This window comes from Eublepharis macularius, chromosome 7, assembly GCF_028583425.1.
Source record: "Eublepharis macularius isolate TG4126 chromosome 7, MPM_Emac_v1.0, whole genome shotgun sequence".
NCBI classification, from domain to species: domain Eukaryota; kingdom Metazoa; phylum Chordata; class Lepidosauria; order Squamata; family Eublepharidae; genus Eublepharis; species Eublepharis macularius.
In genome coordinates this window covers 4894016-4918852 of record NC_072796.1, presented here as the reverse complement: position 1 = coordinate 4918852, position 24837 = coordinate 4894016, and the positions used below count along the sequence as shown (strand labels likewise).

The window sequence follows — 24837 nt, the reverse complement described above, 5'->3', positions numbered from 1 at the left end:
TCCTGTGCTGCCTGCAGCCGAGCCTGAGCAAAGTCTCTGCAGAGGCACTGGCAGCAGAACTGGGGTGGCCTTGCTCAACCAGAACAGGCCTAAGAGGAATAGATGCCAGCTACTGTGCTCTTCTCCTCTGATACCACCCTAACCTGGAAGGCAGAGACCCCCCCCCTGCTTCCAGTCTCTGAAGGAATGAACCAGGAACAAAGGAGGAAACACAGCAGCTCCATCCCTCTTTTCCCATGGCTGGGAGGAGGCAGGCCCCAAGCCACCTCTCCCATCCCTTAGCCCTCAAGGGATCCTGTTCCTCCTGCTCCTCCCCCAGGCTTGGGAATCCCCCCCCCCCCGCAAGAGGATCCTGACCCACTTGAGGGCAGCCACCCACCAGCTGAGAACCCTGGCCTTCTTGTATGGCTGCTTGGGAACCGAATTCCCCTGCCTCGGCCGTGGCTCAATGGCCCTTTGGCATTCAACTGCCACCCTGCCAAAACAAACACTGAGGACAGCGTTTGAGTCCTGGATGGAGGACAACAATGGCATGAAATGCAAAAAAAGAGGTTCCCAAAGCTTGCAGTAAACGATGAGAATTTAATCAAGGGTGAATTTTAAAGAACTTCCACATGTGCTCTGACAAAGCAGAGGGGCTTCGCTGTTTACGTAAGTTCACAGCAACTAACGAGAGTTCCATCGAGACTCAAGAACTTTTCTGCGCACGTCTACAAAGCCGCCTTGTCAGCCTCAACATGGATTGTGCACATGCAGCATTGTGTCCAACGTACTAAGCTAGGGAAGAAATGCTTACGGAAAGTACTGTTGCTTGGTAAGGCATCTGAGGTAGTGGCTGGAGATCTCCTGGAATTACAACTGATCTCCAGGCCATGGAGATCAGTTCACCTGGAGAAAATGGCTACTTTGTGGGGTGGACTGTATGGAATGATGCCATGCCAAGGTCCTTTCCCTTCCCAAACCCCACTTTCTCCAGGTTTCTCCAGGTTTCACCCCCAAGATCTCCAGGAATTTCCCACCTTGGAGCTGGCAACCCTAATGTGCACTATCAGCAGGGGGGGGGGATGATATAGACATGGACTGCCATCCTGGAAACCGGAAATTGTACATTTAAATTGTATTTATTATTATCATGATTTTATTATGGTTTAATTGTATTTATACTTGGATGTAACCCGCCCTGAGATTGTTCGCAGGGAGGGCGGGCTAGAAATTGAATAAATAGAATAGAATGAATTGAGTACTTATGAACGTATTGCTTCTCGGCAGGGCTTTTTTTCTGGGAAAAGAGGTGGTGGAACTCAGTGGTGGAACTCAAGACTGCACAATGACGTCACTTGGGGTCAGCTGGAACAAGGGGGGAGTTTTTTAAAGTGTAAATTGCCCTCAGCAAAAATGGTCACATGGCCGGTGGCCCCGCCCCCTGATCTCCAGACAGAGGGGAGTTTAGATCGCCCTCCGCGCCGCCGAGCGGCGCGGAGGGCAATCTAAACTGCCCTCTGTCTGGAGATCAGGGGGCAGGGCCACCAGCCATGTGACCATTTTCAAGAGGTTCCAGAACTCTGTTCCACCGCGTTCCCACTGAAAAAAAAGCCCTGCTTCTCGACCTTTTGGCTAAGATCAAGTGTAGTCGTCGTTATGGGCTATGGCGGCATCTCTAGACTTGGGCTATCACAGATCAACTCGTGCAGTCCAGCGTTTTTCTTTAGTCACCTGACCTCCCGCACAAAGCTTTGCAATGGTGTCAGTTCACACAATCATCAGAGAGTGTGGTGTAGTCTTTCAGCTCTCCATCTACAGAAGACAGAACAGAGGAATTCTCTCCTGCTCTCCGCTAACCCCGGCAATTATTCCAAGAGAACAGTGCTAGGGATTCAGTCCTGCTGGTTGGTGGGCTGAGATCATTATCTTGATTTCCCACAGGCGAATGAAAAAGCTTTGGCTTGCAAACACTGGCGATTGTCGTGCCCAGCTGGCTCGAAACAGGGGAAGGCCTCACACCCTCTTACTCAGCCTGGGAGCCATTGTTAGCCACCCACATGGGCCTGCCATTAACATAAAAATGCCAGACGGCTTCAAAAGGGCTCTCGGCTGGCTCAAAGAGTGATATCACCAGGCCATTGAATGAGGAATCTGCAGTGGCTACTGAAGGAGCAAGAGGTCTCGATGGAGGTTGGCAGGGGGGGAGCGGTATGGTTCAGCAGGAAAGGAGTTGAATGAAGGATTCGGAAATCTTAAGAGGCAGAGAAATCTAAGCTTGCATACATTGACAAGAGGTGTAAGATGCGGGTCCAACAATACAATACAGAAGGAAAGCTAATGGGCAGAAGAAAAAATAGCGACCATCTGACAGCAATGCTGATTCTGTGAACCTCGGCAGATCATATGAAGGGAGGGCAGGAAGGGTTACATACATCAGCGCATAGTTCTCGTGCCCCCTTCTTACATGCCCGGGGTAATGCCAATCACCACTTTGGGGTCAGGAAGCAATTTCCCCCAAGCCAGTTTGGCTAGGGATCCTAACAGTGTTTTGCCATCTTCTGGGCATGGAGCAGGGAGCACTGGCTGTGTGTGTGTTGGGGGGGGGTATTTGTGAATTTCCTGTACTGTGCAGGGGGTTGGACTAGATGACCCTGGAGTTCCCTTCCAACCCTAAGATTCTATGATTCTAAAACAAGACTGTTGGAACTGTGAACAAAAAGAGGAGGCTGGATAAACATGGAAGCGCCTTAAGACTCTGGTGTCCTTCATTTTTTTAAAGGGAACTGGAACTGAGATGGGGTGGACTTGGATATTAAAACAGCCCCTGTAGCAGCAGCACCACCCTCAGGGCAGCAGCTGACCAGAAACGGTCCCAGTAAGTTAACAGGCCCAGTCTGCTTTGCTCCAAGAATGACTGGCCCTGCCCTGACTCCCCAGTCAAGAAACTTCCTCCCAACCAAACCTTTTCTTCTCTCCTGCTTTGAGTTTGCAGGCATAAGCCCAAAGCTTTATAAAGTTCACACAATCTCCATTTATGCTTGTGAATATGTTCAAAGCAATGTAGGAAAAGCCCTATTATTCTTCAGAATCCAGTTTTTTAAAAAGCCTTCATGGCCCCAGTGGTGGGCAAAATGTTCTGGAATTCATGTCATTCTCTTAATACCTTTTACCCCCCTCCATGCCAAATCCGCCCTTTCCTACATGACTTAATTTGGAGGAACATGGAAGCCAGAAAGGGACGAGTGGTGCAGGCCCCAGCATAATTCTCCAAGACAGATACAAGTCTGAACAGTAGAAAAAACCTGCTAGATCAGACCTCTGATTGCCTCTCCTCCATGAACCCGTCTATGAATCCCCTCCCAAAGCTACAAAGGTTCTTATAGCTGCACAATCCCAGCCCAGAGACAAGTCACGAAAAAAGTGTCCATTTTATTTCTGAAATGGCGTAAATCAACCATGTGGTAATGGGCTGGCAGCCCAGACAGAATCTTTGGTCATGCATCTCTATTTCCCATTTCACCCTGTCTGGGCCCTTAACTAGCAGAGTTTTCTCATTTTCCAACCACAGATTGATTTTCTTAGTGAGCTAGTGTTGTATCAGAAGCTATCTTTGAGAGCGGGTGGCAGTGTTATTTTGCTCTCTTTATCCAAATATGAGAAATTTGTCCCCTGACAGACCATAAAATCATGACCCAAAACATGTTTTCCCAACCTCTCCAGTATTTTGTCACTGAAAGCTTGCGCACCGGATTGTGTCATTTTTGTTGGTCCAAATAAAAGGTATTAAGTGGACTGTGCTTTGGTTTTGGGTTTTGATTTGGAACAGCTCAGCTGGAAACAACTTTTATCCCACCTTATCTCCCATTCTTTTGGGACTTCCCCATAAATCGGACACATGTATATGAAAAGCAGACATATTAGAAAGGCACATTTAGATCCCTCTGCTTATAGATACTACAAAATTTTAAGTAAAGACACTTCACCCCTGATAGGAGAGAAATTTTAAATGTTCTCCTGTACCTGTGTGGTTTTCCTTCTCAGACAGAAGCTAAAATCTGGAAAAGAGCACACTGAAGAATTGTTGCCAGAAACAATAGTGCCTAAGGTTCCATTCAAATTGTAGATAAGGGCTAACATGACGGAATGCTCTCTCCTATACCAAAAAAATTTCTTCTGCCTACAGAAAGCTAGATTTCAGGGAGAAAAGCATCAATCTACTCATGGTTGTGGGCCATGAAATGCAGCTTTTCAGCTTACAGGCAAACCAGAAAAAAAAACTCAGATCTGTACAAACTGTATATTCACTCTTGACTGAGTACATGAAATGAGATGTTGAAGGTGTAACCAAATGCTTTCCCACCAAAAATATAATCCATCTAGAAAACAAGCATGCCAGGGAAATAGTTCTCCTTCTCCCTGAGATACTAGCTTTCTGGGTGAAGGGAATTTTTGATATGGAGGAATATTCAACCATGTGAGCCCCCATTTGCCAGTCGGAGTTGTACAGCCTGGGCACAAGTCCACCATCTGGGTAAGGACCAGGGCTGAAGTCACTACAGACGACTCTTCTGCCTCTATTCCAGAAGTAATTGCCCTTAGTATATAGCAGAACTTGCAAGGCGTCTGAAGGCAGGATTGTGAATGCAGACAACCATCATTAAGGACAGACACTGCTGTAGCACAGTGGATAAGTGGTTTGGCTGCGAATCAGCACTCTACTGGTTCAAATCCCACTCCTGCCATGTGCTCAGCAGGCGGCCTTGGGTCAGCCACTCCTCTCAGCCCCAGCTCCCCAGCTGTATTGTGGGGATAATAACAACACTAACTTGTTCACCACTCTGGGTGGGGCACTAATCTATCTAGAAGAGTGGTATATAAGCACAGTTATTATTAATAAATTATGTCCAACAGCTGCAGAAACAAGATTGAATCCATACCTTAATTCATACTACTCTGGGAGAAAGTATTTGAAATATTACAGCCAGAGTACAATGATTATTAATGGCAAAGAGCCAAACACAATCAAAAGAGATCAAAGCAGAGCACTTTGAGGAGGACTATAGATGAAGTAAGTAATTATTTATCCAGATCAGAATTTGGCCCAGGTGTACAACTTTCCATCACGAGGACATTTCAGAAAAGTTGCATCGCACAAATGTGTCTCTTTTCTACTATTTTAAACCATACATCCGTAAATTAAGGTTCCAAGTAACAGTAAGTATAACAAAGTTATTTATTAGAGTATTACACTGCAAAATCCTCCTGTCTATCTTCCCCAACTCCAGGACAACAGGAGGAAGCCCTAAATAAATAATATGTACAATTGTATCTAAAATAAATATATAATTTAAAATGAAATATCTTGTTAAATAGTTCCCCCCTTTAATGAAGTTCAAAAGTTAGATTTCTTCCGCAGTCTTTCACAGTTAAATCCTCAGTGGGTGCCTGAAGAATCCAGTTTACCAGTTCATTGTTTGCAGACGACGACTTTCCAACGTTGTCAAGGCAAGACCCAATGCTTCTCTTTCTGCTGTGACTTCACATTTCAAGGACGAGCCCCTTGCAAGAATGTCTCTTTCCACATCTCTCTCGCCTGCCCAGCTCTTCCAAACGGAAGAAGCTGTTTTCTTTCCTCAAAGCAACAATGATCTGGCACAACCTTCTTGGAAGAGAGTGCATGCACCTTTCTGCTCATGCGAACTCCCCTCTGACTTTGAAATGTGCGCTAGAAAAAGTTCCGTCCACTGGGTTGTGAAGGCCGAGCTGCTCCGGAATCCTAAAATACAACACAAAGAGAGCCAGGGTCAGACAAGGCATTCAATCTACTCAGCAGTCGTAACTGTGCATGTGGCAGGGGGAGGCACGTTAATATTGCTGCAAAAACAAACAGGAGTCCAGTGACACCATAAATGCTAAGATTTTGTGCCAACAGAAGCTTTTGTGGACTGCAGTCCACTTCTTCAGGTTCTTGTGTGTACATCTAAGCAGGGCTTTTTTTCTGGGAAAAGAGGTGGTGGAACTCAGTGGGTTGCCCTCGGAGAAAATGGTCACATGGCTGGTGGCCCCGCCCCCTGATCTCCAGACAGAGGGGAGTTGAGATTGCCCTCCATGCCACTGACACAGAGGGCAATCTCAACTCCCCTCTGTCTGGAGATCAGGGGGCGGGGCCACCAGCCATGTGACCATTTTCAAGAGGCGCCGGAACTCCGTTCCACTGCGTTCCTGCTGGAAAAAAGCCCTGCATCTAAGGTTATGAAGGAAAACAATTATAAACAGCAGGTCATAAATGCGGGAAGGACAGAGGCAGATGTAACTATGTAAAATTCTAATGTGGCCAAGAAACAGAGGCCACTGGCAATCCCAGTCTTTGCCAATCTTTTGACCTTTGCTAGATGTGCTCTGCGATGGTTGAGGAGCCCCCTGGTTTCAGATGTGGAAAATTGGCTCTTCCCAGTTTCTTCCAAACTTCACGCTATAATATAGGATTCTGGCCTTCTCAGGGGGCTCCCTCTGCTCCCTCCTATATTGGCTGCCCTTTCCAGACATCAGGGCCATTTAAGGTATATTGTTTCCCCAAGCAAGATTCCTCCATTCCCCTCCAGGGTCCTCCTTTCTGCTTGTAAGGTTGCTGCAGAGGACTGGCTTGGACCTGGCCAGCAGAGCTGCAGGCCCTGGAGGGGGGTGCCGGCCTCCTCCCACACTGCTGGTGACGGCTGCAAATGGCTGAGCCCCCCGCCCCTCGCTGTGCCAGCCCAAGCGGTTGAGAGTGGCAGGACTCTAATCTGGAGAGCCAGGACTGGATTCCCCACTCCTCTGCTCGAAGCCAGCTGGGTGACTTTGAGTCAGTCACCGCTTCTAGAAGCTCTCTCAGCCCCACCCACCTCACAGGGCGATTGTGGCGAGGATCATAACAACACACTTTGTAAACCACTCTGAGTGGGCATTAAGTTGTCCTGAAGGGTGGTATATAACTCCAATGTTATTATTATACCAGTGAAAAGTCAACTGGGGAACCCCAGGACCAGGGCAGAGGAAACAAGCAGAGGCCCAGAGTGGTGCTCTCTTTCCGAATTCAGCCTCCACCCTGCTTGATAACACTCTCTCTCCATGATTCCCGCATGCTGAGATCCCTCAGCCACACGGACAAGCAGTCTTTATATTCCAAAGCTTGTGCTCCCAAGGGATTTTGCTCCAGCAAACACCCGAAGAGGACTGGACTGGTAAACCTCCCACTGGTTGCCCAGCACTTACAGCCACAACCACCACTAAGGGGTGGAACTGTGGGGAAGACACGTGGCGTCTATTTCCAGGGCCACAATTACATTCTGCCACCCCACATGGGTGGCAGGGAAGGGTTCCTAGGAGCGAAAATTCTTTTCTCAAGGCACGGTTTAAAAAAGGGAAATGACTCAGAGGGACACAGAGCCCCCAAGGAGGACATGGGCGGGGGGAGCTGCCACAGGACTATCCGCAGCAAAGAGAGGGCCCCGAGCTAAAGTGGGTGGGTAGTAAATCACACCCCATACAGAGGGGCTCTCGGAATAGAAAAATCAGTTCAGTTTATGACACCGGACAGGGGATTTGTGGGAGAGGGCAGGGTGAAGCCGTGCCGAGGCAGAAAGAAACCTCATATTCATCTGCTGAAGGAATAAGACAGAGGGATTGTAGTCTATTCCACCCAGGGCTTTTTTTCAGATGGATTGTGGTGGAATGGAATTCCAGAACCACTTGAAAATGGTCACATGGCCGGTGGCCCCACCCCCTGATCTCCAGACAGAGGGGAGTTGAGATTGCCCTCTACGCCACTGTGCGGAGGGCAATCTCAACTCCCCTCTGTCTGGAGATCAGGAGGCGGCGCCACCAGCCATGTGACCACTTTTGCCAAAGGTGATTTAAACTTTTAAAAACTCCCCCCTTGTTCCAGCTGACCCAAAGTGATGTCATTGGCCCTGGGAGCATGTTTGCACTTTGCACACGCACATGTGGTACCAGGGGCACCACCTCCTGCCAAGAGTTGCCCCCTATGCTGGCAGCCCACTGAGTTCCACCACCTCTTTTCCCAGAAAAAAAGCCCTGATTCCACAGTATACTGTATGTATTTCTCTTGCTCTTGCCACACAGTTTCGACTTTTGAGATTCAAGTTCTTGGCATTAATTGATGTCACATCTGATACTTTTTTGTGCATTGTGTCTAATTTTGGGGATCCTCATCCTCGTGTGTCCTTTGTTGCGCTCTGACTGCACTGTCTCAGCCTGTGTAATCCACTTTGAGACTCAGCAAGAAAGGCGGGTTATACGTAAAGTAAACAAGGCAGACCCACGCAGCTCCTCATTTATGTTGGGGCTGCCACAGGATCAGATTCTGTCCTTCAAGGCCAGGCCAGGACAAATGCCACCGTCATCTCTACTTGCCACACAGTCCCCTCCCCCACTGTCACCGGGACCCCATATTTGGAAGGGTTACCTTGCAGTCAGTGGCTGACAGTGTTGCCCAGCTTAACCTTCTCTTCATTTTCCACATCATAAACTCCTTGCTTATGACACCTGGAAAAACCAAAAGGAAAGGAGACTCAAGAAAGTGCCCTCAAGTCATAGCTGACTTACGGTGACCCCGGGCCGGGTTTTCATGGCAGGAGATGAAGATAACATCTTAGCCTCTTGCTAATGGATTTTGCAAGAAAAATGTGTGTAACATGTCAACAATAGATAAATATTGGAAATATTCAAAGAGTGCTGACATACATCAGTTAATACCTTGCACCGAGTATGAAAGACGGTCTTTTAGGAAATCAGGTGATATGTGTGCGTTTGGTTCAGTTCAGTTTGCCATCACCTGCCTCTGCAACCCTTCATGGGAGGTCTCCCCTTCAATTACTAACCAAGGCCGACCCTGCTTAGCTTCTGAGGTCAGGCTCACCTGGGCTATCCAGGTCAGAGGGCAACCCTTCGGGCACTGGCATAAAAAACCTGTTGGTTGTCAAAGAGGACCACGCTGCTCTTCCCACCAGATCCTGAGGCCCAAGAATCAGAACTCCTGCCCTGCACCGCTGCCTTGGCGAGCGTCCCACACCGAGCACCAGCTGTGCTATGGTCTGAAACTGGACTTAGTTCCTTACTCCCTCAACAAGCTGCTCTGCTCCTGAGCACAACTTATTTCTACAGAGTTACTCAGGACTTACTACAACATTTACAGAACTAGACTGGAAGAGATTTCCAACAACCCATGCCAAGGAGTGACTGTTACAAATTAATCAAAGGACAGCTGCCTCTCACAAAAGGCCCTACTGAGAACCAGGCGTGACTAAATGAACAGAGCCTTCGTTCTGGAAAGGGGGGCAGATTCCAAAGAGCAGGGGCTCAGTGGAGGGGCTCGGACAAGAGACCCATCAGCCTCAGTCCCCGACTGCAGAACGCTTACGTGAAGGAGCCACATTCCAAGGGGCGATTGGGAGGCTGAACAAGGCAAGTACTGTACTTTGCAATACTCCCTATGCTTTGCAGAATGACGGAGGCTTTGAATAACCACTATTGGTTGGGGTCAGCAAACACAAGCCAAGACATTCTCAAGGAAGACTGCAGTGGAGTTTGCATTATGGGGTACAACCTCAAGAGAACGGCTGAGCGGAACAAAACACCCTTTTCTACTGCGGAAGCAAAGGTGACCGGGCCCCATGAGCTGCCTGGACGGGCGGCCTCTCGGGCACAATGTGTGAGCTGTTTCAGGATGCTTGGAGTAAAAACGTAAGCGCACAAGCCATGGACATGATGCCAAACATTTGTTTTCACGTCGGCACACATAAAACAAGCCTCGCCCCTGGTTTTTTGCCACTCTTTTCAGTCTCACCGAACCTCTTACCTGAGCACCAGCAACAAGGCGATGATGACGAGGCACAGAGATGACAGCACCACGGCTGTGACCGCCAGGACAGTCGTATGGTCATAGCTGCGGGAGGGGTTCTCCACCGGGAGGCTGAGAGCGTGGCATCGCTCTCCTTCATACCCCTGCTGGCATCTAGAGTCACACAAAGGGGGAAAAAGCATAAGGCGCATTACCCAAGAGCAACAGTCAAGTCAAAGCCTGTCCTATCAGCACCAGTGACCCCGAACTCGAACGCCCACCCAGAAAACTTTGTTTTCCCTATTCTACACCTGGTAGAGCTCATGCAGAGAACTGTCCCATCTCGACGCCACAATGCCTCCCACTGTGGCCTCTCTGCCTGCATGCCGCTCTCTTTCGGAAGTAGTTAGACTAGCCTCCGACCAAGCATGCAACGAAGCCCAAGCTGAACTGGTTGAGCTTGTGGGGATGGTGGGATACAAATCCAATATACAAATAAATAAAAATAAAGAAGAGACTTAGGGCCAAGCTACAAGTAACGAATGACACAGGTTGGACACTTGTCAGCTTCCCTCAAGTTTTGATGGGAAATGTAGGCATCCTGGTCTTGCAGCTTGGCTCTCCGACTGCTGTCCAATGGACTTTTCAACTGTCACTTGCCCAACATTCCCCATCAAAATTTGAGGGAAGCTGACAAGTGTCCAACCGGTGTCATTCATCACTTGTAGCTTGGCCCTTAGTGTGTGTGTTATGTGCTGTCAAGTTACCTCTGACCAATGGCAACCCTATGAATGAAAGACCTTCAAAATGTCCTATCATTATCAGACTTGCTTAGATCCTGCAAACTGGAGGACGTGGCTTCTTTGATTGAGTCCAGCCATCTCGTTTTGGGTCTTCCTCTTTTCCTTCCGCCTTCCACTTTTCCTAGCATTATTGACTTTTCCAGAGAATCTTGTCTTCTCATGATGTGACCAAAGTATGATAGCCTTAGTTTTGTCAGTTTAGCTCCTAGGGAGAATTCAGGCTTGATCTGGTCTAGAGCCCACTTATTTGCCTTTTTGGCAGTCCGTGGTATCTGCAGAACTCTCCTCCAGCACCACATTTCAAATGAATCAATTTTCTTCCTGTCAGCTTTCTTCACTGTCCAACTTTCACATCCATACATCGCAATGGGGAATACCACAGTTTGGATTATCTTGATCTTGGTTCCCAGAGAGACGTCTTTATCCTTAAGGATCTTCTCTAGCTCCCTCACAGCTGCTTTATATAGCCAGACAAAAAGAAGGACAAGCTGCAGAATGCAGACGAGCTGCAGATTCTGAGTCCTAGCGAGGCTTGAAGGTTTGCGAAAGACCGGGCAAAAGTCACTTACATCCATACTGCAGCTTATCTTTACCCCTGTACTTAGCATCCTTGCTTTCAAAGAGAAGGGAAATTGCCACAAATGACTCACAATTCCCCCTCCTCTACGACGCGGAACTTTGCACTGGTTCCTTGGAGCAGACACGCTTCTGAACCTGTTCACATGCCCAGGTTACTCACATGGTAAAAATAACGATGGAGGCCCAATTCCTCCAGCAGCGAGTCAGAGCAGCATAGTAAACAGACTCCCAAGACCCACCCAGAGAGGAAAGAGGTTCACTCCAAACATCGAGCTCGAGTGTCTCATGCTTAGAACGCAGCGCATTCCACAGGCCCGTGTCACCCTCAAGCTTCAATGCTCCGATTACACAGAAGCCAAAGGCAGAGCGGTGCGCCAAGCGATGACACGGCCCCCAAATGCTCCCCGTCATCCAGACCTAAGCACCAGTGACCTCAGCTAACCAGCAGACACAGACCTATTCTAGCAGCATTGCCCCAGAGGGCAACAATAATAAAAGTCTCGACAGCACTTAGGAATGGCTGCCAGTTTCACTCCAATGCTCAGCTTGTTGGAGAGCCTAAGCAAAACCTCCCTGGGAAGTCACGGAGACAGAGCGCCATCATCTAGTAGCCCCACCCCACAAACAGGCAGTCTTTGCAAGTATAGGGAGAGTGTTCTCTTTCCCAATAGGAAAAGCTAACCCTCCTTGTCATTTGCCGTGGGAGGGCTGCACAAACACACACACACACACCATCTGCAGAACTCTGTCCAGCACAAAGTACCCTCTGTGTGCGTGTTGCCTTCCTTAGAGAGCGCAGGCAGCACTTGTGCAGCTTACAAAAGGGAAATGGAAAAGGGAGGTGCTCGAGGCAGCATGCCGAATCTCCTCCTTTGCAAAGGACAACCAAGAACCAGCCGGGCATGAGGCCTTCACATCTCGCTTTTTCAAGGGGGAAAAAATCAAAGAGCCAGGTTTGTTCTTCTGCACTAATTTCTTTCTGGAGGAAAGTGTTTCAGGTCCTCTTCAACCGACAGAGTACAGCAGAATTTCTGCTGCAGGGATTTTGTGGGCACCAATCGCCACAAGCAAACTGCAGCGTTCTGACCATCTAGCAAGTCTACCTGATGCTGACGACCACCCAGAATGCAGCTGCCCTGTCCAGTGTGTCTTTCAGCCTTGCCTTTCCCAAGGACCACAGGTGATGGACACGGTTCTGCCCCCTCCCTCATCTATTCTCACAACATCCTTTTGAACGAGATCAGTCTGAAAAAGAGCAACTGGCCCAACGTCATCCCATGAGCTTCGTAACGGGACCGAGACCTGAGCCGCAGTCTCCTTGATCTTGACCTAACCCCTGCTCCACGCTGCCTCTCCAACGTCACAAGCAGCCGTTGAACACTGCCATTGATAACGCTAGTGATAAGCAAGAGAGCTCCCCTCCCTCCACAACTCCTAGTTCTCAAGTTTTAAAAGTTTGTGTAACTTCATTTACTCAGTTCGAGAGCTGAGAGATACTCCATCGTACTAAAAGAACTCCAAAGTACCTCAAACAACTCCAACTCCCCCACCCCCAGAAATGTCCCACCCTTTTGTGGGTCTCTGTCTCGTTTTGTTTGGACTGTGAACTCCATTCCCTTCAACCCCAAAGTGAACCTCTATCCCAATTTTTTCTTTTTAAAAATATTAGTGAACAGGCTGTTTCACACTACTAGTGCTGGCACAAGCATAGTGCAAAAAGATGGGGGGGGGTGAGGATTGTCTTTATTGCCTGAAAAATAGCAAGGCCTCTCTATGTGATGCAACTTACACACAGGAGGGCCTTCTTAGTTCCTTGATGTATCTGCATTCTCCATGGATACAAAAATCCTTATATCTTCGCAAGCAGGGGTCTCTCTTCTTCCCTTTCCCCTTCTTTCTTTTCTTCCCATTCCCTTCTTTCTTTGCAGTCACAGGTTCTTGTGGTTTGGACAGGAAAGCAACTGGAAAAAGGAGGAAAGCAAAACGTTCACGGTTAGAGAGCTAATTAAGCTGAATACTAATTAACCAGCCATCCGTCATTACAGCCACCTACTATGAGCCCAGCCCCTGGTTATAATGCCTTTTATCCAATGAGAAAGATAGGAAATGACAGACCCTGGAAAGCAGCTGCCTGGCAGATAAGACTGATCAAAGGTCTGATTTAAGATAAGCCCTCTTCATGCACCCAACACATGAATGACTGAAATCCTGAATGCAAAATCTCGCACATGCACACACACACACACAGCATGCTCTGAAGGGGAGTACACAGTCCCTGCTCGCATCTACACACCTGCTGGTTGTTTCATCCTAGGCTCTCTTGAGCTTTGGCCCCTCCCCCTGGGATTCCTAACCGCAACTGTGAACTTGCCCAACCTCCATTTGCCAACTGTCTGGAGGCCAACAGAGCTGCCATTTGTGCTCTCTGAACCCCAATGGTACACAAGGTTTGCTGTGTATGAGCAACAGATGACGAACTCAATGGGGGACCCACAAGAAACCTCGCTTAAGAGCAGAAACGTCTCTTAGCTATTTAGACTTTTGCGGCGCTTCCAGTTCATACACACAGCAATGGAAATCAAGCCCCATTATGGTACAGTCACAGCACGGAGCGCTACAAATCCCAAGGGTTTGCCTCTGTACACAATAGCATCCACAGCGCACAAGAACACGGTCAGCTCATCCGAGTCCATGCCTCGCTTTTCAATAATGGTACACAAAAGCACAGGAAAAGAGAGTCCTCCGCAAGGAAATTCCCCGGCAGTTCCCTTGAATTGCAAAGCCTGAACCTAAAGAAACCCTGAAAGGTCCACCAAAGGTTTGCAGGAGATGGAGCTACAGAAACAGTGACTAAAACTAATCGCCTAGTTTTTAGTGCTTAGCCTGTTAAGGGCCACCAAAGCCTCCTAAGTCATGCCACTACTTGGGTTCCCAGCAGCTCCTCTGGATGCAAATAGTGACGTTATTCACCCTACCAAAAATCTCACCCAAACAGAGAATCGGGGTTTCTGGGGGAAGCAAAGGAGAGAAAAACTGAAGGGAGTCAGAAAATAAACTGTAAGCGGACAAAGGAAGAGGGAGAACAATGACAGCAGGAAGGGCACGGATGTGGTGCAGGAACAAAGGCTCTTCTACGACAGGAGGGAGGCGGGGGGGGGCTGGCTATCGCAGGGCCTTTTCGCAGGCTCCTGTCCTGGAAAGGGTGTGCTGTACAGGCAGCCCAGGCCCTCTTTGGGTGGTGGGGGCGATGCCAGGGCACAGTAAAGGAAAGCAAGGCAGGACTCAGAAGGGAAAGAGAGACCGGCAAGCAGGACCCCTGAAAGCAGATCCAGCGACAGGCACCCTCCCCAGCCAACAGCGGCTCAGAGTTTGTCCCACGCAGTGGAACCTAATCCCTGTCAGGCTGGGATCCAGATCAGGAAGAAAGCATGCAAGGGACTCGGGACACAAGCAGGCAAGGGGGATGAAACGGTAGCCCAGCCAGACACCCCCGGACGGCATAACTTCAGCCTTAGTGACTAAGCCAAACAAAGTAAGAAGAGCCGCACCAGGTAGGTGGGGGACAGAGTGAGTCATCTGCAGGTCCCCTCCACCAACCAACCAACACCCACGGGCTGGAAAATTAATACTTCCGTTTGGACAGGCCTACGCAACACACCCCAGAGGGATCAACACAGGACGAGAAGCACCCGAATAAGCCTTCCTGAACCACAGGCCTCCTCGGTGCTAGAACTCCACTGGGTGATGCCAAACATCCACATCCCAAGTCTCTCTTGCTTTGTTGCGGCTCTCTAGTGCTGGTAAATATTTTCTGCAAGAGGAAGGATCTTGGGGCAAGCAGAAGGCGGAGGTGTGAGGGAAATGCCAAGGCGGGTGGGTCTGCAGCAGATTCTTGGAAGCAAAAACTAGGAAGTGATGTGCCAGGCTCCAGTCACAGCGCAATCCTTGTAGAGCAGGAGGCCACCAGGACATCCGGTCACCCACAACGTACAAACAGGACAGCAAGAAACGGCACAGAAGCAGCCAAGAGGTGGTTTCTCCACCCGGCCACATTTCCCAAGATCAACCGGAGCCGGCAGAAAATAGAGCCCCCCCAAACTTCACGACCCCCTCGCTGAAGCACTTGTGTGACCCAGCAAGTATCTCGCTTTGCAAAACTCCGCGTAAGGGCAGGGGTGGGTGGAAGGCGAAAGGCTGCATTTCACCAGAGAACGCACTCAGCGTGCTCAGCTTTCGTGGGTAGTTGAGAATGCGCAGCAGGCTCAAAGGTGGGGCGGGGGAGGCCTCCCGGGTAGAAGCAAGGTCAGAAAATAGAAACCAGGAACTCCTGAAACACCAACACGCTGGGACGGAAAGCTAAGGAGGCAAGAAATTCCGTGGGAACATTCCAGCCTGGCGGCCCCTCCCCACCGCCCACCCCGCCTCGTCACAGGGCTTCATTCCTACTAACTGGCTTGTGCGCATAGGAGAGAAAACATGTAAAACAACTCAGGACTCTTCTCTAACCATGACTTCACGAGCACTCGGAGCACTGCTCGTTTCTGTTCCAACCTCAACGGATTCTGCTACCTGTTTGTAACCTTGTCTTGCACCACTTGTATTTTCTTCCTCCCTCCTCGAGTGCCAGGCTGTGCAAGGATCATGAGTATCAAGAAATGCTCACATTACCAAAGCATTCTTGTAGAACCTTCCCATTCTAAGCACGCTTTCTCTGAAGTAAAGGGCCGTTTTCATGTGTCTTACCGGCCATGCAAAATCGCGCAAAACTCCTGGAACGACGGCACGATTCGCACCACAAATGGGAGTCATGATGGGAAATAGCGCCAGGAAAACACCGTCATTCCAGGAGTTTTGCACAATTTTTTGTGGCTGGTAAGACAGACGTATGAAAACAGCCACGGTCACCCAAATCAAGATGCATTTGGACCTAGGAAACCGCATGCTATTTGCTCACAACTAAAGTAAAAAACTAGTCTCCAACTAGTCCACAAGGTCAGAATGATGTTTCTCTTTCCAGAAAGCTATTTGATGACATTTTATCCTGTTTTTCATGAAGAGGGCCTTGCAACGTAATGGATCATACAAGAAGTGCTCACGCCAGAACCTCTAGCCCGATACTGGTAAGGGGATCTTCGGTAACTCAGGTTTTTCCCAGTCCCAAGAGCCTTTAAAATGCCAAAACTGGATCAGAGACACCTCACACGTGTGAAATGGGTGCTGTACCACCAAACTACGGCTTGCATTTTGACTGGTCAGGTTAAACAAAGTCTAAATCAGCTTTATTTTTATACCCAACCCTTCTCCTCGATGGGGACACAAACCATTTTACGTTGTTCTCTTCACTATGTTATCCTCACAACATCCTTGTGAGGTAGGTCAGGAGGGAGTGTGTGACTGGCCCAAGGCCACCCAGCAAGCTGCCATGGGAGAGGGGGAATGCAAATCTGGGTCGCCCGGATCTTTGTCTGACAGGGTAATCGCAAGTCGCGACACCACACTGGCTCAGATGCCAACCTGACACTGCAGCGAGTCCTCCCCGTTCACTAAGAAAACCTACTTCTAGGAAGTCAAAAAGTGTTTCCCCCCCAGTTGGCAGCCCATGTGCCAGTTGCTGAGATACTGCTGAACTGGGACAGTCACGCCGTTGGGTGGATCGGTTCCCCTTCCAAGCTTCACCTCCCGAGAGCCACAATTCTACATGGAGTTAGCTGTACTTCCGTTTTTCAGCGATTGGAATCCTCTCCACTGGTTTTCAGCCACAGAGCATCACTGCAGACGGTCCCAATTCCCAGCCCAGCACGTCCAAAAGCCGCCTCGAAGGGCTGGAAGGCGCCCAAGAGCCACTGCCCTCAGACACGAGCCGCCCGGGCACTGGCCAACTTTATCTGCACCACCCTGAATCAACTTTCTACTTCCTCTCTACTCAAAAGCTGAGAGAAGAGCCATCTGTCCTGCAACAGCACCCAGAAACGTACCTTGAGGAAGTTCGCTGAAGTTGTCCCTGGAGGACAGGAGGCTGGCCTCTGGCTCTCCTTGCTGCTCCAAAATCTCCCGGACTGGAAGGAGCCGGGAACTTGTCAAGTCTTCTCTGCCTTCTTTATGGTAAACTTCATTCCGGAGCAGTCCAGTCCCTTCACCCTCTGCCAACACGGAGCAAGCTGCAAGTGTGAAAAGGGACAAAGGCATGGACCCACAACACGCAGGCCAGGCCGCCTTCGGCCGCCCGGTGCTCCCCCGCGAGTGCCACCAATGAACTTGCCAGGGATATATCTGGCACGGTTATTTATAGAGCCGCTGTGTAGCACAAACAAAAACAGGTTCACGCACAATGCAGCAGAGGCGAGTTACACACATGCCAGAGCCCCCCTGCGAGCGCAGCAATGCCAGGCAAGGTGGCCGCACTCGAGTCCGGGGTGGGCGCCCACACCTTCTCGAGGGCAGCCCCCGCGCTCCATTCACACGTGCACGAGTACACGCTGCTTGCACCCGGGGCCCCGCGCAGAACACGTGCCCGGCCCATTCAGACACGCACTCTTTCCGCACGGCTCTTCCACGCACACCCGCAGCGAACGCGCACGCCCGTCCGGCCTCCCCGAGGCAGGCAGCCCCCGTGGGCTGGCCGCTCCCTGCCTCTCCCGGGGCCACGAGCCCCCGCCCGGCCAAGCCAGCTGCCGCCCCGGCGCGCCTTCACTCCTGCCCGCCTGGTGTCGGCTATCCAGGGGGCTAAATTTGGCCGTCGGGCAAAGGAGCCGCGTCGCCGGGAGAGGAGCGAGGAGGGCGGCTGGGCTGAGCTGAGCATCGCTGGCGCGGGCGAGGCAGCCAGGCGCGCAGCACCTGCCGACGGGCCGAGCCGGGCGGCCTCCCCGCCTCCGAGCCTCACCTGCCGCCAGCAGGACGTGCGCGGCCAGCAGCAGCCGCTTCATGGCGCCCGGCAAGCGCGACGCTCGGGCGGGCTGGGCTGGGCGCGGGTCTGGGGCGCTGCGGCCGCCTCCACGTGCGCTCCGCCAGCGACTGCCCGGGCGGGCGCAGCGGCCCGGCTAGAGCCTCGAGGGGGCGGGCCGGCGGGCCTCGTCAGCAGCCGCCGCCGCGCCTCGCCTCGCCCCCATTCCGGGGCGCGGCCGCCCGCGGCCCCGGGGCGCGGCGGGGGGGCGGGGCGGAGCGGGGCCGGGCGCCGCACGAGCCGCGGGGCCGCCGCCTGCTCCCGGCGCCTGCGGGCGGGCTGGGCTTGCCTGACGCGAAGGGGCCGCTTGGCTCGCTTGCCCGAGACGCCTGGGGTGGGCCGGCGGCCCAATGGCGAGCGAGCCGCGCGTTCTCGAAGGAGGTCGTGTGAAGGGGCCACGGAATTAGGGATGCCAGCTCCAGGTGGGAAATTCCTGGAGATTTGGGGGGGGGGGGGGGACAGAGACCTCAGCAGGGTGCGATGCCATAGAAAAGAGCAAGAGTCCGCCGGTATTACCTATAAGACTCACAAAATTTGGGGTAGGGAGCTTTCCGGAGTCACAGCTCACTTCTTCAGATACTGAGCACGCTGCAAAAGTAAGCCGTGACTCGTGAAAGCTCCCACCCTACGCCGAATTTTGTGACTCTCATAGGTGCTACTGGACTCTTGCTCTTTTCTCCTGTTACAGGCAGACTAACACGGCTGCCCATCTTGATCTAATGCCATAGAGTGCACCCTCCAAACCAGAGGGGAGGAGAACGTGTACGTTGCTTTGGGTCTCCATTGGGGAGAAAGATGTGGTGTAAATAATAACATAATAACATTCAATTTATAGACCACCCTTCAGGACAACTTAACACCCACTCAGAGCAGTTTACAAAGTATGTTATTATTATCCCCACAACAACAATCACCATGTGAGGTGGGTGGGGCTGAGAGAGCTCCTAGAAGCTGTGACTGACCCAAGGTCACCCAGCTGGCTTCAAGTGGAGGAGTGGGGAATCAAACCCCGTTCTCCAGATTAGAGTCATGCTGCTCTTGACCACTACACCAAAGTGGTGTAGTGGCCAATTATTTATTATGTATTATAAAATACTCAGGGCTTTTTTCTGGGAAAAGAGGTGGTGGAACTCAGTGGGTTGCCCTCGGAGAAAACGGTCACATGGCTTGTGGCCCTGCCCCCGATCTCCAGACAGAGGGGAGTTGAGATTGCCCTCCGCGCCACTGAGCAGTGCGGAGGGCAATCTAAACCCCCCTCTGTCTGGAGATCGGGGCAGGGCCACCAGCCATGTGACCATTTTCAAGAGGCGCCGGAACTCTGTTCCACCGCGTTCCAGCTGAAAAAAGCCCTGGAAATACGTATGTAATATTATGAAATGCATAATAAATAATTGGCTGCAAAACTGGAGACATTACCTGATCTGCCTGAAATTTGGCAGGCAGGACCCCTTAAGCCAGTTTGGTGTAGTGGTCAAGAGCGGCAGGACTCTAATCTGGAGAGCCAGGTTTGTTTCCCCACTCTTCCGCTTGAAGCCAGCTGGGTGACCTTGGGTTAGTCACAGCTTCTTAGGGCTCTCTCAGCCCCACCCACCTCACAGGGTGTTTGTTTTGGGGGGAATAATAATAACACAGTTAAGGTAGTCCCCTGTGCAAGCATTACTGACCTATGGGGGGATGTCATATAACGAAGTTTTCTTGGTAGACTTTTTGTTACGGAGTGATTTGCTATGGCCTCCACCACTTTGGGATAAACCTGTCCTGAAAAAGAGTCAGTACAACAATTGGAAGGGGCTTACGGACTATCCCAACCTCCTGCCCAATGCAGGAACAGCCTAAAGCAGTTCTGAAAGCATTCTCAGTCCCCAAAGCCAGGAGGAAGGAATGACTAAATATGTGCAGGTGGCGGGGGCCGAAATCATAGAGAGTCTGGGGTGGGTCACGTTTACAGCCCCTGTGAATGGCATACCTGATGGAATTTTCTTTTTCATGTGGGTGATGAAACCGTTGCGGTGCTGAGTCAGAATTGTGGCTTATCACCTATTTGGCTAATGTCCCATCTTGGATGACTGACCAAAGAATGAGGAAATATCTGTAGAAGATTCACAAATCTCTCCGGGCCTGGGAGAGGCTGGAAAGAGCCCCACCCAAGAGGTATCCTGAAAGAAATGCAAGCGTGTGACAGATGAAAAGCCTGGGAAGTCCCTATTTCGTTGGTTGTGTTTGTACCTAGGAAAGAACATCTTTGGGGTTAGTTTGGAAAACGTGGTGACGTTGGAGCTGCTTCTCACCTGCATTTCACCTGTGGCCAATGCAGTCCTTCCTAGTGCACACGCGCGCACACGCGTGCAAAATCGACATGGTTTCCGTTGCCCCACATGGTCTGCAGGAGCTTTCAGTGCAGGTATTTAATGCATGAGGCAGCCCTGACCAGAGCAAGAATCCACTGAGATCCTGTGGCAGGGGGGCATCAGCAGCTCTGCATGCACGCCCAAACAGGCCACTGGTGCCGGTGCCCTCCCCTGCTGCCAGGCTCTGTCACGTAGTCCTCCGAATTCTGCTGCTTCTGAACAGGGAGATTCCATTGTTGCTAACAGCCACCGGCTGTTGCTGTTTTTGTTCTTTTATCAAAGAGGATGTAACACCGGACTGGGACTGAAGGCCTCCCCCCCACCCCTTGCCATAGGCACTTTCATAGAAACCAAGCAAATGAAGAGCGTAGCGAAGAATTTGAGTGCAGTCTGCCTGCCTCCTCAGTTTCTGCTTCCCTGGAATTGCCCCTGATGTCATCATCTCCCGTTGCTCGTACTCATTAGGGCATAACTGCTGAATGAGAAAAATGCTGCTTCCAGGTCTGCTCTGGGGACATATTTTCAGAGTTGCAGCTCTTGTTGAGAACCGGGTGACCAAGTCTCTGCCACCACCTCTTTTTTCCGACACAAACTGGGGGTTGGTGCCGCATTATGTCCGGTCCTGCCTGCCTGCAAGTGCCACAGCTCCATAGTAAGCCTCGATAGGGGAGAGGAAGGAGAGGCACAGCCCTGGCCAAAGGCAGAGTCCTACCAGGCAGCTTCCAGCGCAGAGAGGTCCACAGAGGGCCAGGCTACATACTGTGGGCCAAGGTGGGGGCCCCAGCCTTTGCCCCACGTGCAGGCCCACTTTCGGAGGGGAGGAAGTGTCTTGACAACCTGCCCACATCCTGCTCTGCGTGATCCTCTGAAGAAGCTTTGCTGCATCCAGGGCTTTTTTTCAGAGGGAATGCTGGGGAACAGAGTTCCAGAACCTCTTGAAAATGGTCACATGGCGGGTGGCCCCGCCCCCTGATCTCCAGACAGAGGGGAGTTGAATTGCCCTCGCAGAGGGCAATCTCAACTCCCCTCTGTCTGGAGATCAGGGGGCGGGGCCACCCGCCATGTGACCATTTTCTCCGAGGGCAACCCACTGAGTTCCACCACCTCTTTCCCCAGAAAAAAAGCCCTGGCTACATCAGGTTTCAGGTACATGAGACCTGACTTACCCACACCTTGGGGCCCAACTAGACGATATGCTGTCCCCAGGGTTGCTCCTGGGGCATTTTGTAATGCCGGAGAAAGATGTTTAAGAGTGCCATTGGGGTCTGATGCTTGTCGGGACCACGGCAGCATGGGAGAAGAGGGTCTCCTGCCGGTGCTGTTTTACCAACCCAAAATGGTGCCAGGGGTGCATTTGCCAATACCCTCCCAGCACGTTTCAAGTCAGAAGAATAACATGGGTGGGAGGCAGGAGCCTGTGCTGTGTGCCGTGGCAGTTCTGACCAGAACCAGGTCCCCATGGCACTCTTCAAGGGCTTTGGCCAGAGCTGCAAAATGGGGGCACCTTGGAGTCAAACCCAGGGACAGCGTCTTGCCTAGTGATCTATTGTCTAGATCATTGTTGAAAGTGTAGCATACTTGTTTGGGAGTAAGCATAGTTGAAACCAGGGCTTTTTTTCTGGGAAAAGAGGTGGTGGAACCCAGTGGGTTGCCCTCGGAGAAAATGGTCATGTGGCTGGTGGCCCCGCCCCCTGATCTCCAGACAGAGGGGAGTTCAGATTGCCCTCCGCACCGCCAATCTAAACCCTCTGTCTGGAGATCAGGGGGCGGGGCCACCAGCCATGTGACCATTTTCAAGAGGTTCCGGAACTCCGTTCCACCGCGTTCCAGCTGAAAAAAAGCCCTGGTTGAAACCATGAGATTGCCTTCTGAGGGACCATGCAAAGAAGCAGGCCACACCAGGGAAGGCCTCGTCCTCTATGCCCCGTTCGTTGGCCCTCCAGGACAACTGTTTGGCTACTATGAGAAACAGGATGCCGGACTCAATGGACTACTGGGCTGATCCGGCAGGGCTCTTCTGGTGTTCTTATATATTTTCTGTTGTCTTTCTCGAAGCAGAATCAAGTGCTTAAGATTTTAATTTGTGTATCCTTAACCAAGACAGATATTGCACAATGCAGAGGCACAACATTGCATTGTAACTGTAGGGTTGGAAAGTGGTCAGATCAGATAAAAAGCATGAGAATTTTTTCCGCTATGGAAAGCAGGAAACCCTCAAATTAAAAGGGGGGGGGGAGGGCATGCACATTGTGTCATGCTCATTCTGTGCATGATTCATAGCATTCCTGGGGCTTCTCTGTTTAATCCTGTTTAAGTCAGTTTGCTGTCGTGGTTAAGAGCAGCAGGACTCTAATCTGGAGAGCCGGGTTTGATTCCCCACTCCTCCGCTTGTAGCCAGCTGGGTGACCTTGGGTCAGTCACAGCTCTCTCAGAGCTCTCTCAGCCCTACCCACCTCACAGGGTGATTATTGTTGTGGGGATAACAATAACATACTTTGTAAACTGCTCTGAGTGGGTGTTAAGTTGTCCTGAAGGGCGGCATATAAATCAAATATTATTATTATTATACTGGTTGTTCTCCTGATTAAAGGGCAATTTTTGGAGGACTTTTGGTGGTGTCTGCATGGACACTTCCTCTATCACTACTGCGGGGTGGTGGTGGTGCTAATTAAGCTCCACTATCAAAATGGCACATGTGCTATCCCACCCCTTAGCCCTTTAAAGAGCTTTCGCCCTATCGCTGCTAAGCTATGCTGTAGCTTTATAGCAGGATTCAGTAGGGAATGCGAATGAGGGCAGGGTTCTGGGCTGTTGGGGGGCGGGGTCCCAGCAGGATCACCTGGGCTTTTGTGTATGCATGGGGGGCGGGGGGCGGTGGGAATAGCAGCAAGTACAGGAATGGATGCAACCATAGCGAAAAGTTGTGACTCTCTTGTGTGGCCTGATTATTGCTTTCCTGAAGTATAACTGAATTTGAATAGGGACAGACTTCATGGATGCAAGCCAGATGTGGGATCACAAAGTTGGCAGATAACCCAGCACTTGGGCTGGAAGAAGCAGTTGGGTAGGGTAGAAAGGGGCCGTGGCCGGAGAGGGCTGAAGAACAAATAGAGAGCAGGAGGTCCAAAAGATGCTGCAGCCACGTGGAAGCCACAGCCCATTTGGTGTGCTGAAGGGAGGGTTGGGAGTGCATACAGGGAAGAGTGCTCATCGATGTGATCAAGGAGGAAGCCATAGAGCCAAGCTACAAGTGACGCCTGACACAGGTTGGACACTAGTCAGCTTCCCTCAAGTTTTGATAGGAAATGTAGGTGTCCTGGTTTTACAGCTTGGCTCTCCATTACAGCTGCAAGACCAGGATGCCTACATTTCCCATCAAAACTTGAGGGAAGCTGACAAGGGTCCACCCTGTGTCAGGCGTCACTTGTAGCTTGGCTCTCAGAGTGGAACTACAAGTGACAAAAGGCACAAGTTGGACACTTGTCAGCTTCCCTCAAGTTTTGATGGGAAATGTAGGCAGCTTGGCGGAATGTTGGACAAGTGACAGTTGAAAAGTCCATTGGACAGCAGTTGGAGAGCCAAGCTGCCAGACCAGGACGCCTACATTTCCCATCAAAACTTGAAGGAAGCTGACAAGTGTCCAACCTGTGCCTTTTGTCACTTGTAGCTTGGCTCTCAGTCAACTGGTGCAAAGTCCTTCCCTGCTTTTGTGCTGTCCCTAGGGAAGTCTGCTGGAGGGCCTTGCGTTGAGTCCACCCAATAGACGTCACCGCAGAACTGAATGCCACACTGTTTCATTGATCACAATATGGATGCAGGCTGACTCGAGGAGGGCGGTATCAAGAACGGAGTCGAGGGTTGTGAGAAACAAGTTGGGAGGGGTCTCCTCCCATCCTAAATGGGTTGTCTCCTTTCCCTGACACACTTTAGGCATATCCTTCCTCCTCTATCCCCAGTCTGGTCATCAGAAGTCTGAGGAGCAAGTGTGGGAGGGCGAAGCGTGTACAGTTTTGCCGACCTCCGTGGTGTGTCCATGCTAGAGGATCACGGCCAGCTCTGCCTGTTGGGCAGCTGATATCATACTAGAGAATGGCCCTGGATCCAAAGGGTTGCTCACTACATTACTGGAAAACTCTCCCGTCAATGGGATGCTCTCTGAGAAGCCGCTTTTCCACTCTGGGCTGGTGGGATTAAGTTACGTCCCTCTCTCCCTCTCCCTTCTTCCCAAGCCCCAGAGCTGAAAAAACTAACGTACCCTCCGCTGTAGAACTTTGTCAAGCTTCTCTGGAATGGAGATGGAAGTTGCTCTATTCACGAGATATGGGAATGCAGAATTAGACGCCTGCC

The 24837-nt window shown here is 50.9% G+C and overlaps 1 protein-coding gene across 1 annotated transcript; it reads right to left on the bottom strand.

Annotated features, from left to right (window-relative positions):
* Positions 1–5196: 5196 nt before the first annotated feature.
* HBEGF (heparin binding EGF like growth factor) lies at positions 5197–18231 on the bottom strand. The gene is made up of 6 exons (XM_054984324.1): positions 18083–18231; positions 17178–17360; positions 12992–13163; positions 9839–9994; positions 8447–8526; positions 5197–5758 (listed from the first exon to the last, which is right to left on the bottom strand). Exons 1-5 carry the CDS (start codon positions 18123–18125, stop codon positions 8454–8456), a joined length of 627 nt encoding a protein of 208 aa, XP_054840299.1. The 5' UTR covers positions 18126–18231; the 3' UTR covers positions 5197–5758; positions 8447–8453.
* Positions 18232–24837: the final 6606 nt, after the last annotated feature.